The 16116-nt window shown below is 36.9% G+C and overlaps 1 protein-coding gene and 4 pseudogenes across 1 annotated transcript; 1 reads left to right on the plus strand and 4 right to left on the minus strand.

The window, feature by feature from the left end:
* Window positions 1–1264: 1264 nt before the first annotated feature.
* On the plus strand, window positions 1265–3353 carry LOC120162260 (vacuolar protein sorting-associated protein 29). Its single transcript, XM_039172432.1, has 3 exons — window positions 1265–1450; window positions 2478–2615; window positions 2975–3353. Exons 1-3 carry the CDS (start codon window positions 1319–1321, stop codon window positions 3278–3280), a joined length of 576 nt encoding a protein of 191 aa, XP_039028363.1. The 5' UTR covers window positions 1265–1318; the 3' UTR covers window positions 3281–3353.
* Window positions 3354–3610: 257 nt separating this feature from the next.
* Window positions 3611–4392, minus strand: LOC120162231 (annotated as a pseudogene).
* Window positions 4393–4595: 203 nt separating this feature from the next.
* Window positions 4596–6092, minus strand: LOC120162241 (annotated as a pseudogene).
* A 796-nt stretch (window positions 6093–6888) lies between these two features.
* LOC120162277 lies at window positions 6889–12541 on the minus strand (annotated as a pseudogene).
* A 1345-nt stretch (window positions 12542–13886) lies between these two features.
* LOC120162124 lies at window positions 13887–15876 on the minus strand (annotated as a pseudogene).
* Between the last annotated feature and the right edge of the window lie 240 nt (window positions 15877–16116).

Genomic DNA, 16116 nt, shown 5'->3' on the forward strand with positions numbered 1-16116 from the left:
TTGAATACGTTCTACAATTCAGCTTCTAGAACGAAAGAAAAATTAAAAGATTTATTGAAAGCAAGAATAAAATTACTAGGATAATCTCTGGACGAATCTCCTATTGGTGACGAAACATCATCGTGTGTGTTTAGTGAAAGTATTTCCCATTGCCATTAAACAATTTTAGATTATGAATTGATGGAAGAATGGGCAATTAGCTAAAAAGAATTTTCTCCGCATTATACTAACTTGAAAGAAGGAATCTCTAAGTTATGTCAGCCTTAATATACGACTAAGGAAATATGCTACCGGAAATGTTAATATTTTTTTGATATTTTTGGTAAAGCGTTACCTAAAACATTATTTTTTCTACCAGAAATGATAATATTAGGCACTACCTAAAATGTTTAACATTTTCGGTAATGCACTACCTAAAACATTATCTTTTCTACAAAAAATTAAGTAGCGAAATTAATATTTTTAATAAAAATAATATTTTAGGTAATGTATCGAAAATATTAAAAAATATTAATATTTCCAATAAAACATGGGCGTCCCTTAAAATATAAGGTTATTATGCACTTTCATAGTTGTCAAATAGTAGAAGAGAAAATAATATTTCATGGGGTCACAAGAGGTAAATATTTAACTTTTATTATTATCGCAAACTCTAGTATATCTTATAGGTTAAGTTTAAATTAAATTACTATCGTTAAATGATAATTGAATTCAAATAAAATTGAACTTAAATAATAAGATTAGCAAATAAAAATATATGGTTTTACAAAAATATATTAATAACTCTATATATATACTCAATTGTACTCGTAATCAACTCAACCCGAACTAATTTAAAAAATCTAAGATTTACTTGATTTAAAAATTAACCGATTTAGTATTGACTCGACCGTAAATCAACTAATATGATATTGATATAACTCAATATCTAACCTGATCTGACTTTCATAAACCCAAAATTAAATTCGAACTAAATCCAATCTGATATGAATCTATCAAAATCGAATATAAACCTAACCCGAATCCGCCCCCAACCGCCCGTTTTCCCCCATTTAATTACTACGGGAGGGGAAGAAGAACAAATCAACAAAAGAATCAAACTAAAGAGATTCTTTTTATTTTTCTCCTTTTTTTTTTTTGTGTATTTTGGGTTTCATCCCGAAAAGTCAATCCAAATCCTTGAATAGTAATCCCAAAATTTTCATACCATATATATATTTTTTCATTTTCATGTTTACCTTGCTGGGTTCCTTTTCATTTCAAAATTCTCTGAATTAAGTGTGCAGTTATTGGTAGATATTAGAGGAAGACGAAAAAGATGGTCCTGGTTTTGGCTTTGGGGGATCTGCATATACCTCATCGGGCGGCTGATCTCCCTCCGAAATTCAAGTCAATGCTGGTTCCTGGCAAGATCCAACACATCATTTGCACTGGCAATCTTTGCATCAAGGTATCCCATTTTTCTTTCCCTTTCTGGGATTTTCTCTCCCTTTTCTGTTCGGTTGTGTTGCAGCTGATATCTTAGTTAAATTTGGGTTTGATGTTTCTCAGCTGAGTCTAATTTGGGTTGTGTTGTGATTGAAATCTTATGCCTAATTTAATCTGGGTTTCATGTCTTTGCCAATTTTAAGAAGTTTGAGCTGCAAATAGGGGAAGGTGTATTGTTTGCTACTTCATGCATTACAGTATTATAGACTATATACACAAGATTCTCCATTTATTCTTTCATGTTTATAGTTTGAATTTGGGAAAAGCAGAAGAAGCTACCATATTCTACTGTTAGTACTTTAACCGATCATCTATAATTGTTTCATTCTATCATTGTAATTTTCTAAATATTATTGCTTCTGTTTATCATTTTGTTACCTTGATTTCATCACAAGACATTCCCTTCCTCCTATCATGTTTGGCAGGGCCGTGGCTAGGTTGTCGGGCTGTGCAAATTCTTATAAAGGGCCCTATGTTCTAGATATATTCGATTACGAGACTCTTATTTTTATGCTTCTTATTGGCAACAACTGATAGATATATTCGATTTCGGGCTCCTATTTTTATGCCTCTTAATGACAACAACTGATAGATATACTCGATTTCGGGATCCCTATTTTTATGCTTATTAATGACAACAACTGATAAATATATTCGATTTCGGGCCTCTATTTTTGAGGCCCTGCGCGGTCGCGCACCTTGCCCCCACGCCCCTGATGTTTGGTCTCAAATGCATTTAGGCCATCTTGAGTATGTTTGATTTTAAGTTTTTCCATATATTCGTCGGACAGTAACTCTATCTCCGAATATGTATACGGAAAATGTGTCATATTTTAGAAAACAAAGAGTCCGTGTAACATAGCATTAAGTAGTTATAATGTTTTGCTGTCCAGTGGCAGAATAGTACAGAGTTAATGACTTAAGGTTTTAAGCTGTCTTTCTCTTATTATAATTACCAATGGCTAAGCAAATTCGGACTAAAATTTCAGGAGGTTCAAGATTACTTGAAGACTCTTTGCCCTGACTTGCATATTACCAGAGGTGAATACGATGAAGAAACAAGATATCCCGAGACCAAGATGCTAACTATTGGACAATTCAAGTTGGGTTTGTGCCATGGTCATCAGGTATGGAACTCCTGTACCTTGTATGGTTTTTTCATCTTTCCAATGGTGTATAACTTTGCACTTTAAATCCGTAATTAGGTTGCCATAAATTTGGCTTCTATAAATTTTATAATGAAGCATTCGTCTCCCGCTACTGTGAAAAATATGTGAATTCATGCTAATGATGACCTACACCTATGTTACTCGGTCTCAAGAGTTAAGTATTGGATATGGGAATGTGTCCTACATTGAATATGCTCATTTTTTTCTAGTTTTCTCATGTATTTGAAGGATCCATGGAGGGTTATATCTCCAAACCTATGTTGATACGTACATTTCAGACGACACTAATCACTCTTAATGCGGCTTGATGCATCAAGGTTATTCCCTGGGGTGACCTAGATTCCTTAGCCATGCTACAGAGACAGCTGGATGTAGACATACTCGTGACAGGTCACACCCACCAGTTTACCGCATACAAACATGAAGGTGGGGTTGTTATAAACCCGGGATCTGCTACCGGCGCATATAGCAGCATCACTTATGACGTCAACCCAAGCTTTGTCCTGATGGATATCGACGGGCTACGCGTCGTGGTCTATGTCTATGAACTCATTGACGGAGAGGTTAAAGTCGACAAGATCGATTTTAAGAAGACAGCCACCACTACTCACTCTGCTCATTGAACATTTTAACAGGTTTGCTATCTGATGCTGTTGACATGTTTATTCACTCAAAAAGTTTATCTTGCTGTCTACTGTTATGCCCTGTTTTAGAAGCCATTTTTGGAGACAATCGCTAAAACTTCCTTCTCGTATTTACAGTTGAAGAAAATGAAAACAAAAGTTAAGTTGAAATTTGAAATCGATTCTATTTTATCGGATTCGAGTTAGTACTCAGTCGATTTCCAAAATTTGTTAACAGCAACGCTACCAGTTGAACTAATACTCAATTGACACCGTTAATTGAATTAATTTGATGCAAAAATTATTTTTATTCGACACTAATACGCTTGTAAAGTGTATACAACACCAGCAATAAGGCATATCAGCGCATGGTGAGACCAAATTTGTGTGCAAGATTCTGCATATTGGCAGCAATGGCCAAACTATTACTAACAGACTCTTTAAAGCTTCGAGCTCGAGATTTGACTTCATCACCGGCCGTCCATCCCATCTCTTCCAACCCATCATTACACGTGTCCTGATCAGTCATTGCAGCACTGATCCAAGTCTGGATATCACTCATCTTCCCCTTGGTCAATCCCGGCTGAGCCTTCATCGCAGACACTGAATCATTGAGTCGACTTAGGGCATCGTTGAACAGGATCAAGCAGTCTTTTAAAGCCGGTTGTGAGTGGAGATCGTTGAGAGACTTGAACAAAGAAGCGAGATCCGAGAGATGGGTGATGGACACTCGGAGAGAGAGGCCGAGGAAGGCTTCAGGGTTGGGGTTTTTGGAGGCGTTGAGAGGAGATAGAGCGGTGAAACATGACTCAGGGTACCGAGTAAGGTTGCAGACGGTCTTGACTGACTCAACTGAGCCGGTGGGTCTTTGTCTTTGATGTGTTTTTCCAGCATCAGAGCAGTAACAGTTAAGGCGATGACCAGAGTGAAGAGGAGAACTGCAGAGATGATGATGATGGTGGCGGCTGAGGCACGTCTCGAGGCCACTTTTGGTTGAGGCTTTTGATCTTCGACGTCGCTTCGGCTTATTTTGTCATACCCTTTTAAGGGGTTAACGGAAGCCATTGTTGAGTTTCTTGTGATGAATATTTGAAGAAGCTGAACAAGTTTTATTGAAGAAAGCCGGTGTATTGGATGATTGTTGCCAAAGTTCTGTGATTTTTTTAATTGTTGCGTTTACTTTCATTGGACGCGGTTTTTAAATCCAGCAGGTAGCAGCTGTGTGTAGAGATCAATATTCGGGTCAAAATTTGAGTTCAACTCGAATAACCCATAATTAAAAAAGAAACCAGTGGACCACCTGTTTTATGAATTCTGATAATCAAATTCAAACAGCCATCTTAATCAAATGTGGGATACACTTAAACTCATATTTCTCTCGGAAATTTAGCAAAATTCAGTAAAGTAAAACACCCAGACATTACTTTCTAGATCATGGAAAACTAGCTTCTAGATGTGATAGCCCTACAGAGACTACCAGCAAAAGATCCAAAGTCCCATTACTTATTCATCTTCTTCGTCTCCATCTCCGCCAGCAGCCTTCTTGGCAGCAGCCCTCTGATTCCTTCTCTTCACTCTTCCGGGACGTCCACCACCAAATGGACTTGTGAGAGAGAAATCAATGTGCTTTTGAGAATCGACCCTCACCATAAATGAAGGAATGTTGACTACCTGCCTTCCAACCCTGCGCGAGCAGAGGAAATCGAGATTAGTATTGATCAGCAAATGATAACTATGATGCAGTAACATAAACATATCCGAAAAGATTTGAACAGAAATAGAATCGAATAAACTAGCATTAATAGATTAGACTTGGAATAAAAAAAAACAGCCGTGGTTGTATAACAAAGGAATCAAACAGAAGCAAAATGGTTCCAATGCAGAACACCAAAGAGCTACGTTACTCAAACTCGGTGTGTGAGAGTGTTGTAGATGTGTTTTACTGAATTCCTATACTTAACTACTAAATCATGTTATTTATGAGAATCAATAAATCAGAAACAAACTGCATAAACTTGAGATTTACATCATCATTTAACTGGCAATCTGGCATCACAAAAAGTTAATTATGCTCACCTTATATGCCTCTGCCTGATCAGCACTCGGGCATGGTGGATGGATTTAGCCATACCAGACTTAAACACGAGAGTCTGGAGGCGACGTTCTAGGAAATTCTCAACAGTCAATGGCAAGACATAATCAAGTTTGTTCTGGCTCTCGTCCAAGAGCCCATACCGATTCATCCTGCGAAGAAGGGCCTCACCCTCGAAGATCCGACGCGGGTTCTTCTCGTCAAGCGTCAGGAGATCCCTTGCAGCATTTCTGATACGGCTTAGAGCATACTGAACTCTCCAAAGCTCCCTCTTGCATCAAAGCCCATACTCTCCCCACCAGCCTCAGCTGGGCATCCAATCGTTCCTTTTCGTAAGGACGACGAGGCTTCTTAAATGTCTTCCCATCTGTTACCAATATCACGATGAGAAACAAAATCATAATCCGAAAAATCATTTAGCAAAACAAACACAAGGAATTCAGCTAACAACACCCAGTTTTATTTGAACAATGTCGACACATTTATCAGCTAACCAAGAAACCCTCGATCCTCCTTCATTCAGCCCTCCATTTACAATGCAATCTAACTAAAATCACAAATAATAAAAACCCAAATTTTCTTTCACCAAAACAAGATCTATGGCAAATATTCAAAGCAGATCAAAGTTAAAAAAAAACAAATGATTTGTTAAAGAAAGGGATGGAGAGAGAGCTTACAGTTGCGGTAAAAGGAGACGTGAACCATGGTTGTGGGGCAGAGGCGCCGTTTGTCTTAACACTTTGGCACTGCTGCTTGCCTCTACCAAGCGCTAGCAAAATGGTTTTATAAGGTAACCCTAAAAGTATTAAAGCCTCGGAAGTCGGAACTGAGAACAAAGGATAAAATACTAATGCTCAAATAGTCTCTCATCATAAGACCATTATTTTGTTGCGCCCTTTAATTATGAAGTTTTATAAAATGATCACATAAGTTGAAAAGAAATTTGATCATTCCATTAGAAATTAAAGAAAAAAATATGACAATAATTAAAAAGTTGAAATATTTTTTTATTAATTTGGGGTAAATACAAGTAGTACGATGAAATGCAGCTTCTAGACTTAGCCCCTAAGAAACATTATGGTGGTTGAAGTCCATGTGAAGAGTTCATTGCGTGCATATAAAGGCTTCTACCAAGGCCTAAAGGGAGTATGATTGACTGATGCGGTTTGATTTAATTATAAATTAAAATGGAATTTCGAGATTTCACTGTCTATCAAAGACCCCCAAAATTGTTAGAAATTCAAGTATAAATCAATGTGAACAGAACAGAACAGATGCATTGCATTGCAATGCATGGCTGGCTATACACGTGAATCTAGCTTTGTTATATATGCATTCAACATTGGAATGGATGTCTAACACATTCTTCACCAAATGTATCAATCAAACCTATGAAGCTTCCGAATTCTCTTCGTCGACTTCGTATCAATAAGGCATCTGCTGTTTATCAGAGGCTAATGGGGCTCGAGTTTTTCCCTTGGAAGCCTAGGTTTCAGGGCAACACGTCCTCTCTCTCTCTCTCTCACTGAACTTTTTTGCGTCTTAATATCCATTAATCAACTTGTACTCCAATCTCTTGGTGCTGTTTCTTTGAACATCCCATGACATGCATATGTACGAGTCTGTCATATCCAAGATGTTGAGCATGTGAAAGGGCTTCGCACTCTGAGCTTGGTACGACTCTGGAGTATGAACAAGAATGTGAATTCGGTGAGTGAAACTCTCTCTCAGTTGCTTGGTGGAGTTGATTGTTCGGGTGCTCTTCCACCACCTTTATTCAACTGCCAAAGAATCATAAATCAAATCCATAGTTGTTATATTGGATAAACGTAAGGGCAAAAAACTAAATCAAAGCATTTCTCCGTGTTCTTTCTTCTATGTTGTTTTGACTCCTCATTTTTCTTAAGCATCGGTTTCTAATACTTACGACTCGACACATATCTGACCAACTGTTCCCAACCTTCTGACCAACCATGTCTTTCAAGATGATATACGAGAAGTTCAATCGAATTCTTGAATGGACTTAAGTAAAAACTTACAGCAGAACCTAGATTTTTTTACCTGTTCTGTTAGAGATCTGATTAATTCCTTTGAAGCATTGTTCTTTTCAGCTTCCACACTTGCTGTATGCGTTGCCTCTTTCAACTGCCTTGATGTATTTTCGAGTTTTGCTTCTAGGAATTGAGATTTGGAAGTAAGATCCTCAACCTGAAAGCCATAATATTAGCATCATAACTCACTGCAGCTATAATAGTATCCTGTCATGAAAATGGAAGAAAATCTGGTAATAGTGAGAAATCTCGGTTCACATTGAATCAAAATGTCATGCTTTCGACTCATAGGAACACCTGCAGCCAATGCAGGGTGTCTATTGATTACTAATAGTAAGGTACAATGCCTCTGATTTTTCTTTCGTATATTTCTTTTAGGTAACAGATAAATGTTTATAAGATATTTAAGAAGTATAGAAACAACAATGATTCCAGAATGGGCTCTACACTTCTAAATTTTCACTTATAATAATTCAGAACAGAAAATGTAGAGCACATTTTAGAGAATTTGTCAAGAAATTGCTTTATGGAATAAACTACAGAAATAGAAACTAAAAATAAAAGTGAAGGCCCCATATGCATGTGAATGACAAATGAACAGTAAATTCATGTACACCTGCAACAGAAAATCGAAATTTCTAGATACCTAAGTGGTAATAATTAATCACCAAATCTGCTTTGATATGTTTTTTTCACATATAATGTCACAGGCATAAACAGATAAGTTGTAGTTCTATCTTAATCTATCTTTATCATTACCTGTGTTCTCAATAAACTTATCTCTTGGGTGAGGCTCTCAATTGTGTGCTTTGGGTCTTCAAGAAGTAACTCTGGATTTGCAAGATCAATATGGATTGAATCTCTTGTAGAAGAAAAAACTGGACTCGACTTCCTTGATGCAGGGGATGATCCTCGAGAAACTCTTCTTAAACAAGAAGTTGAAGATCTCACAGAACTTCCTAATAAACCGCTCGCGTCATACTGCGACTTAAATAATCTTCTACCATATTTGCAACTCCTGGCCTGTCTGAATGAATCAAAGGATGCAAGCCTGGATAACTTACGGAGAATTGTTGGGCTTGCAAACTCTTTATCTAGTAACTCATTACCATTCTGATGTATGACTTCCCTTGAATTCTTGGTGAATTCAGGAGTTGATCGAGACTCCATTTCCTATTTAAATTGGTAAAACAATCATCACAGACCCGAGAAGGCTTGTTCTTCTTAGGAGCCAAAGAAGCTTTTAGAGATTTCTTACTGCTGCAAAGTCTACAAAAGACTAGCCCACAGTTGTAACAATTATGACGCTTTCTGATGAAACTAAATGGAGTTCGACAACCAGAACAGCTAAAGTGATCGGCACCTAGTGCCCAGTCATGAAAACAAATGGCAGCAGTGAAGTTTGAGCCACATACCACTCTCATTACTTGTTTGTTTTTCAAAGCTTCAACAACTGTGGGACTGTTTCTGTCTTCCTTGTCTCCGTGACCTAATTGACCATTTTCACCCTTTCCCCAGGTGTAAATCTTAGCATCTGAACAACGTACAGCGATATGATAAGAACCACATGCTATCTCTTCAATTCGGCTGTTTTTGATATTGCCCTTGACACAAGTTGGAAGCTTGCTACTTCCAGAGCTTCCAAGGCTTCCATGACCATCATTCCCCATGGAATACACTTTCCCTGTGTCAGTTAGAGCAACGGTGATACTGTGGCCACAGGCCACTTGAGAAAAGCTTGTAGTGTCCGAAAGTGCTACTAAAGAAGGAACTAATCTGGGTTCTTTATCACCATGTCCAAGCTGCCCTTTCTCCCCATCACCCCAGGTGAACAGCTTTCCAGATGAAAACTCACCAGATAGCTCAGAAAGCACTTCTGCAACTGCAGCAGTGTGCCAAACTCCACAAGATGCCCTCAGCGTTCGTAGTCCTCTAAGAGCCTCAACTTCTCTGGGTAAACTTGTGTTATTCCGGTCCCCATGGCCTAGAGCACCAAAAGTTCCGTCACCAAATGTAAATAATTTACCTGTTGATGTAACAACAGCTGTATGCCAAGCTCCACAAGAGAGATGTGACACGCGCATACCTTGCATGTCACCTCTTAACTTTCTAGGAATCCACTTACTAACTTCAGTACCGTGCCCTAGAAGACCAAGATTGTGAGAACCATCACCCCAGGTATAAAGGTCCCCTGAAAGTGTTACAGCACAAGTATGAAATTCACCACAGGCAACTAATCCAATAGATGACCCACTAAGAGCACCTATGAGCCTCGGTTGAGAGACATCAGCTTCAACTCCATGCCCAAGCCTACCTCCAGTTCCTTCACCCCAACTAAAGATCTGCCCCTGTTTTGTGACTAAAACAGCATGCTTATTCCCACAAGAAATATTGCGAGCATCTAGAAGCACTGTTGATTTGAGAGCCTTGGGTGAAAGTGCATCTATTCTGGTAACAGTAGTTTGAGTTTTGTGACTACCACCAAGCAGTCCATTACCAGCTCCTTCTCCCCAGATAAAAACACCACCGATTGCGTTAAAATCTTCTAGAGAATTTATGGCTGGATAAACTACTTCTAAATGAATCAACAGAGGAGTTTTCTAACCCGCCTAATGATAATGAACTTGTATGCCTGGCAACTGGCTCTGTCTGAGTTAAGCTATGAATTATAGAAGCGTATGATATAACCTCGGAAAAAGCTTTTCCCAGTCTTCGCTGTGGAGAGCTGTCGTGTGAAACAGTTTGGGTATCTCTGGTATCCTACAATGAGCAAAGCAGGAAAGATTTAATTGAAGAAAAAATAGAAAATGATTGGATTTTCTGGCACTCCATAGTAAGAAACCTTATCAATGTTGTCACTACTTGTACGTTACACGATAGATACAGAATTTCTTTGTGTACAGCTAGATTGACTTTCTGTTGATGTATTATCACTAGTTGAATCACTTTTTCGCCTACGATTGTCACCTTCTGAAATTAAGACCCTAAGAGCAGTAAACCAGAGCTCAGCTTCATCCCTGTTCTTGCATATCTATTAACATTACCCATTAAATAGAGTTAACTTTTATATATTGGGATTCAGATGATGGTAGCAAATAAATCAATGATCAAAATCAAAATATATGTTTTATTAGAAAGAAAATTGGAAAAATATGAGTTTTAGTTTTAAATTAATGAACATGAGAAGTTTATTCATTCTCTCAACAATAAAAACAATTAAAAATCCAAGTTTTTTTTGATAAATCTGAATGAATACAAGGTAATATATGTTCAAAGACTTTCAATCCTTTAACAATGAACACTCGTATCACTGGCATACACAGTGCTCAAACCCGGAATCTCGAGAGATAACAAATCCCTTAACCACTAAGATCACTTAGTTCATGCTCCTTTCTACACAATCCTAACTCCTAATCATCACTTGGAAAATGGGTAAAACAAAATATGACATGGTAGACTTTTAGACACACAAGGACTCTTGCATTGACAAAACTGATTAGATCAACTGTTGAGAACTGAAACTGCAGAATTAAAACTATAAGAAACAAATAGTTCTATCGAATATAAGTCCTAAAATTTAAAGTCTTAAAACAAGTTTGATGTGAGCCCACAATAATAAACTATAATATTTGAATGCGACAAATATGAACTTGCTGCGTGTATTAGATAGTACAGTTGAAGCTTAAAGCCGAGAACAGTAAATTGTTGCCTATATAATCTAAAAGAATGATATCAACAGGTCAAAAGCAGTACAGAATACAAACCAAATCCAAGGATCTGTTGTTATAAATAAGAGAAAATGACTGTTGTTCTTTATCAGGTTGAGGGCTACGCTGGAATATTGCCTGCAAAACCATGCGGTAAAGCTTCTGTCACTTCTGCATCCTGTTGAGACGGTTCTAATCTTTTTCTTTTTCTTTTTTTTGGTTCCATAGGCTGCTCTAGTCTAAAAAAAATTTCAAGAAGATAATTCACATGGTTGAGATTACAATACTCGAAAAGAATATATAGAAGAATAGGATCTGTTAGATTTTAGAAGCTCCTAAAGAGACAGTAGCTTCAATAGTCACACTTACTGTCCGCAAATGGCAGGTATTAAAAACTATTGACACAAAGGTATAACATTTTCACGTTAAAACTAGTTCTATATCCACTGAAAGTGAGCACACAATAGTACAGCTCAATAGAAAAGGCATTAAATGATTCCTTCATGCAAATGTGTAATTGGTTAGATGCTCTAAAGAGTCTGTAGCTTCAATCGTCATTTTTTGTGCATAAGTTTTCGAAGAGTTAAGAGTATATTTAAACTCCTTTTATGTTCAGAATGTGAATAAATACTAACACTGTTAAGATAGGGTCTCTGTGCTAAAATTGAGGACCTAAAAGTTACAGATCACTGCAGAAGGCATTGAAAGATACAGACTTACAGTACGCTGTCCAGATTCAATCTTTGAAACTTGGCTTAGTCTGAGTTGTTTCTCTGCTTTGTCGGCGTACCAAATCAATGATTTCTCATCCTGAAATTAAAAAAAAAAACTTAAATCACTAAATTCATTTCTTATTGAATTACTTTTCCCTTATAAGAAAAATGAGAGTATTTTCTGAAAGTTCATAACTAAGTGTTCTCAGGTAAAATAATATTCAATGCAATTCCAGTATAGAAACATCAAGAAAAGAACTAGTAATATTAGTCAAGGCAACATACATTTGAAAGTCGGAATGGACAAAATTTAGGCTTTCCCCAACGTCCATACTTCAGTAGATACATTCCTTTCTTAAGGGTTGAAATGGCCTGCAAAAAGGGTTTGTAACTCGGCCTATAACATCTATAATCTCATTCTAGGCAGAGAAAACATTCTAAATTAAAAGACTCCTCTATCAATGTTGTACATCACATGCTTCTGAATCAACATAAACTAATTTTGCTACAACAATCATAGCTAGCAAATTTTGTTACCCGGACCAAGTTGTGACATTAACATAGATTCATTTTAAAAAACCCATAAAAATGGTTAGTACAGGGAGGTACCTGTTCAAAATCCCTCTCAGAAATATTCCTTTGGAACTGAGCCATTCACCTGAAGATATCAAGTCCAACCCTTGCATAGAACAACAGCAACTCCTAGAAAATATAGAAAGAATAATCCCCGTATCCCCCATATAAAACTTTTCCTTGAGTCTGCTACCAGAATGCAGTTCATACTATTCCATCATGAGAAAGCTTCAAATGACGGCATCCTCTCTACCTCAAAACTTCCAAATCAGACTACAATTTCCAAAAGCTTTGAATGAATTGTGAAAACTCCCTCCCCCGCCAAAAATTCCAAACCATCACCTACCTATTATATGGGGCTTACCTGCATTTTAAGCAATTAACTAGAAAGAAACACATAAATCGGATGAAATTACCGTTAGTTCTGATTTATATGAAATTAAACATCCAAAACTCCTTCAATATTTTCTTTCCCCTTTTTTTGATTCAAATTCACTCAGTTAGCAACACAAACTCTTAGATCATTCCATCATTAAGCTTCAATAAAATCTGAGAATTCAATCGGAAAAAAATAGTTACCTGAATAAGGAATTAACATCGTCGAATCGGCATTCAAAGGGCCATAAATTGACGAATCAGATTGGATCTAAACCTTAAACTTTCAAAATCAAGGATCACAAACGAATCAAACGGCATTATCTGATTCGATTTCTTTCAAAAAAAATCATTTTTTAAAAAAATCTATATGAATGAAAATTTCTGAGAATTGAAGGGAGAAGTGAGTTAGCGCGAGCTTTGTTTCTATTTTTTTAATTTTTTCCCTCCCCCGAGTTTAACTGTTCAACTGTTTTTTGTATTTTGTACGAAACATTCGTTAAATAACTATTTAGGTTAATTGAAATGTTTATTTTAAGAATGATTTTATATTTCATGTATGTTTTTATCAAAATCAATAAAAATTAATTTTTATATTCCATATTATATATATACACTAAAGTAAAAATAACGACAGAAATCATTTAAGCAATAATTATTCTAAAAAAAAGAGTCATTAATAATATAATAAAAAACAAACAAATTTGTAAAAGAAATGCATGTATTTAGATAGTGATTTCTATTTGATTTCTAAAAAAAATAAATAAATACTATTTAATATTATTATTAATTTATGTTTTAATTTTATTATTAATTCATGATACTTAATAGTCTAAAAATGTTGAACACATATTATCTTGCAATCATATTAAACTATTCAAATATATTAATTAATTAATTGAATTGGTGTTTAATTGATTTATGACATCATATTTGTGTAGGGATGGATATGGATCAGATTTTGATCCGAGTATCCCTCCAAAATTTAAAAGACCCGTGCTTCACCAAAGGTTAAGGGGTCAAATTGTACCAAATTGATGATTTTAGAGCTAAAGTTTAAGTCATCGAATCATGTCATTAATTTCATTTGGGCCATTACAAGCAATGAACAAGCTTTTCAAAGGGCTGCCATCCTAGTTCTAAACCAAAAGCAAAAGGTTCCGAACTTTTGCACTGAAATTTACAAGTTGGCTTGGGTTTCATCAAAGTTCTGTCCTCATTCCTAATGGCTGATTGCTCCCCAAGAAGTTTAGAAGGCCATGATCTGCCGGGGTAGGATATCGAGCATGTGGTTTGCTGACAGCGGAGTTTGGTTGGTGGCAGGTCGTGTCGCCGAATTGAGCATAGGATAAGTCTGGATGTCGGGATGAAGGGGAACAACGAGGAGAGCCGGTGGTTGTGCCAGAGCAGGTTCGACGGTAGGCAAACCAGGATGATCTACTTGAAAGTGTGAGGGCAAGTGGGTTTGCTGGAAATCGGGAGGAGGCTCGTTCAGATCGGGTTTAGATTGAACCACCTTTGTTCCTATCTCACTTTGCAGCTCCAGGATTTGAGTTTCTAGGGTGGAATTCTCCTCCTCCAGCTCATTCGTCTCCAAGTTCAACTGCCAATATTTCAGGCATATTCTTACAACATGGATACAAGGACATTCAGCATTCACTCCCGAGAGTGATTCAGCAAAATTATCAGAGTCAAGATCAGGAGTCTTACATAGTGAGATTCGGATAACAAAAGGCATTTTCCTTTTTGAGGGACTCGATTTGACTGAATAAGTCCTTTAATAGTCGAGTTGCTTCGCACAGAATGGAGGCCTTCCCATTGTTCGGTTGATTTGGATCTGCAACAAAAAAAAACTCCTCTTAGAAATACCATAATCTCAAACACACAAGAACTGATTTACAAACCGAAGCCTATGCCAATCATCAACAAGAATCATTTCTTAAATACTACAGTAAGTCTTAAAGACCTATAAGACAAACTTAGGACATTACCGAGAGCATTAGCCAGGTCAAGGAAGAGGTCGTTTAAATGCTCACGCTTGAGCTTCTCCCTCTCAGCCTTGTGAATTCTTTTGGGAACCTTTCCTTTGTTCTTTGGAGCACAAGACCTGCATCACAAAAACAGTTTTCAGACAAGCCAAACTCACCACGTATTTTCATTGCCACCATAACCAGATGCTTCTCAATATGCTTAGATGGGCATGTTAGCTAAAATCCCATTCCAAGAAACTATGTTACCGATACTCAGATTCGAGCATACTGAGTGTACGAAGACTACTCTAACACAGGTATATTCAATATCCCCGTATCCATGGTGGATGAGACGTTCGGTATCGGACACCGATAGTTTCAAGAACGAACAATTACCGAAGTTCACTATCCAAAAGGCTTGAAACTAAATATACATTAATAACCTCAGTCAACAACAGGAAAATCATGTCAGGAACTGATGGATTACATTGCTCCATAATCTTTAAAATCAAACCTACAATGAGTTAGGGCTCGGTCACAATCTATGTTTTATTCGAGCTCGCCAACTGGGGTTGGCATATCGGATAAAGAGACTTATCCAACACACGGTACTTCAGAACAGACATAAGCCATGAAATGAATTCAGACACAAACCAGAAAAATTACAGAACAGAGAGGTAACTAACTAACTAAGGTTGGTTCCTAAGATGTTCAAAAGCACTAACCTGCCAACAGATGTCTTCTCTCTGCATTTTTCGGCTCAACCAATGGAGCTGGAGACTCAGAACCCATGTTTTATCAGTAAGTTCAAAAACCACCAAGAACTTACCTACAAACAACAAGAAATAAACAATTCAGAGTCTCATCCATTGATGATTCATGAAACAAAAACAATAATAGGACACTAAACTTAGAAGATTGAAACAAAATTGTTGGGTTTACTTTGTAATTCAATGCAAGCTGACTTTGCATGATTCTCAAATCAAAGTGTTAACCCTTTAACACGAATCAAACACAAAAAAGGGTTTCCCAGATTATCACAACAACAACAAAAACCCAGAAATTCCATCGAATATACTGAAATTTTGGATTAAACAAGTAAATAAGATACATACAGAAAAAGGGTAACTTTAAAAAATCATAAAATAATTAATCTCAATGAATCAAAACCCATTTCAAGATCAAGTGTTGGAGACCCAAAGACACGACGTAAACTGATAAGACAAAGATGGTGAAATAACCTTAGAAGAACCAAGAAAAAGGGATTTAGCAGTACGACTGGGAGAAGGAAAAGAAAATGAAAGCATTCTTGTAGAAGTGTCTTTTAGGGGAGAGAAAGAGCGTGCCGGGAGAAA

Source organism: Hibiscus syriacus, unplaced genomic scaffold (assembly GCF_006381635.1).
Source record: "Hibiscus syriacus cultivar Baekdansim isolate YM2019G1 unplaced genomic scaffold, ASM638163v2 tig00002889_pilon, whole genome shotgun sequence".
Taxonomy (NCBI): domain Eukaryota; kingdom Viridiplantae; phylum Streptophyta; class Magnoliopsida; order Malvales; family Malvaceae; genus Hibiscus; species Hibiscus syriacus.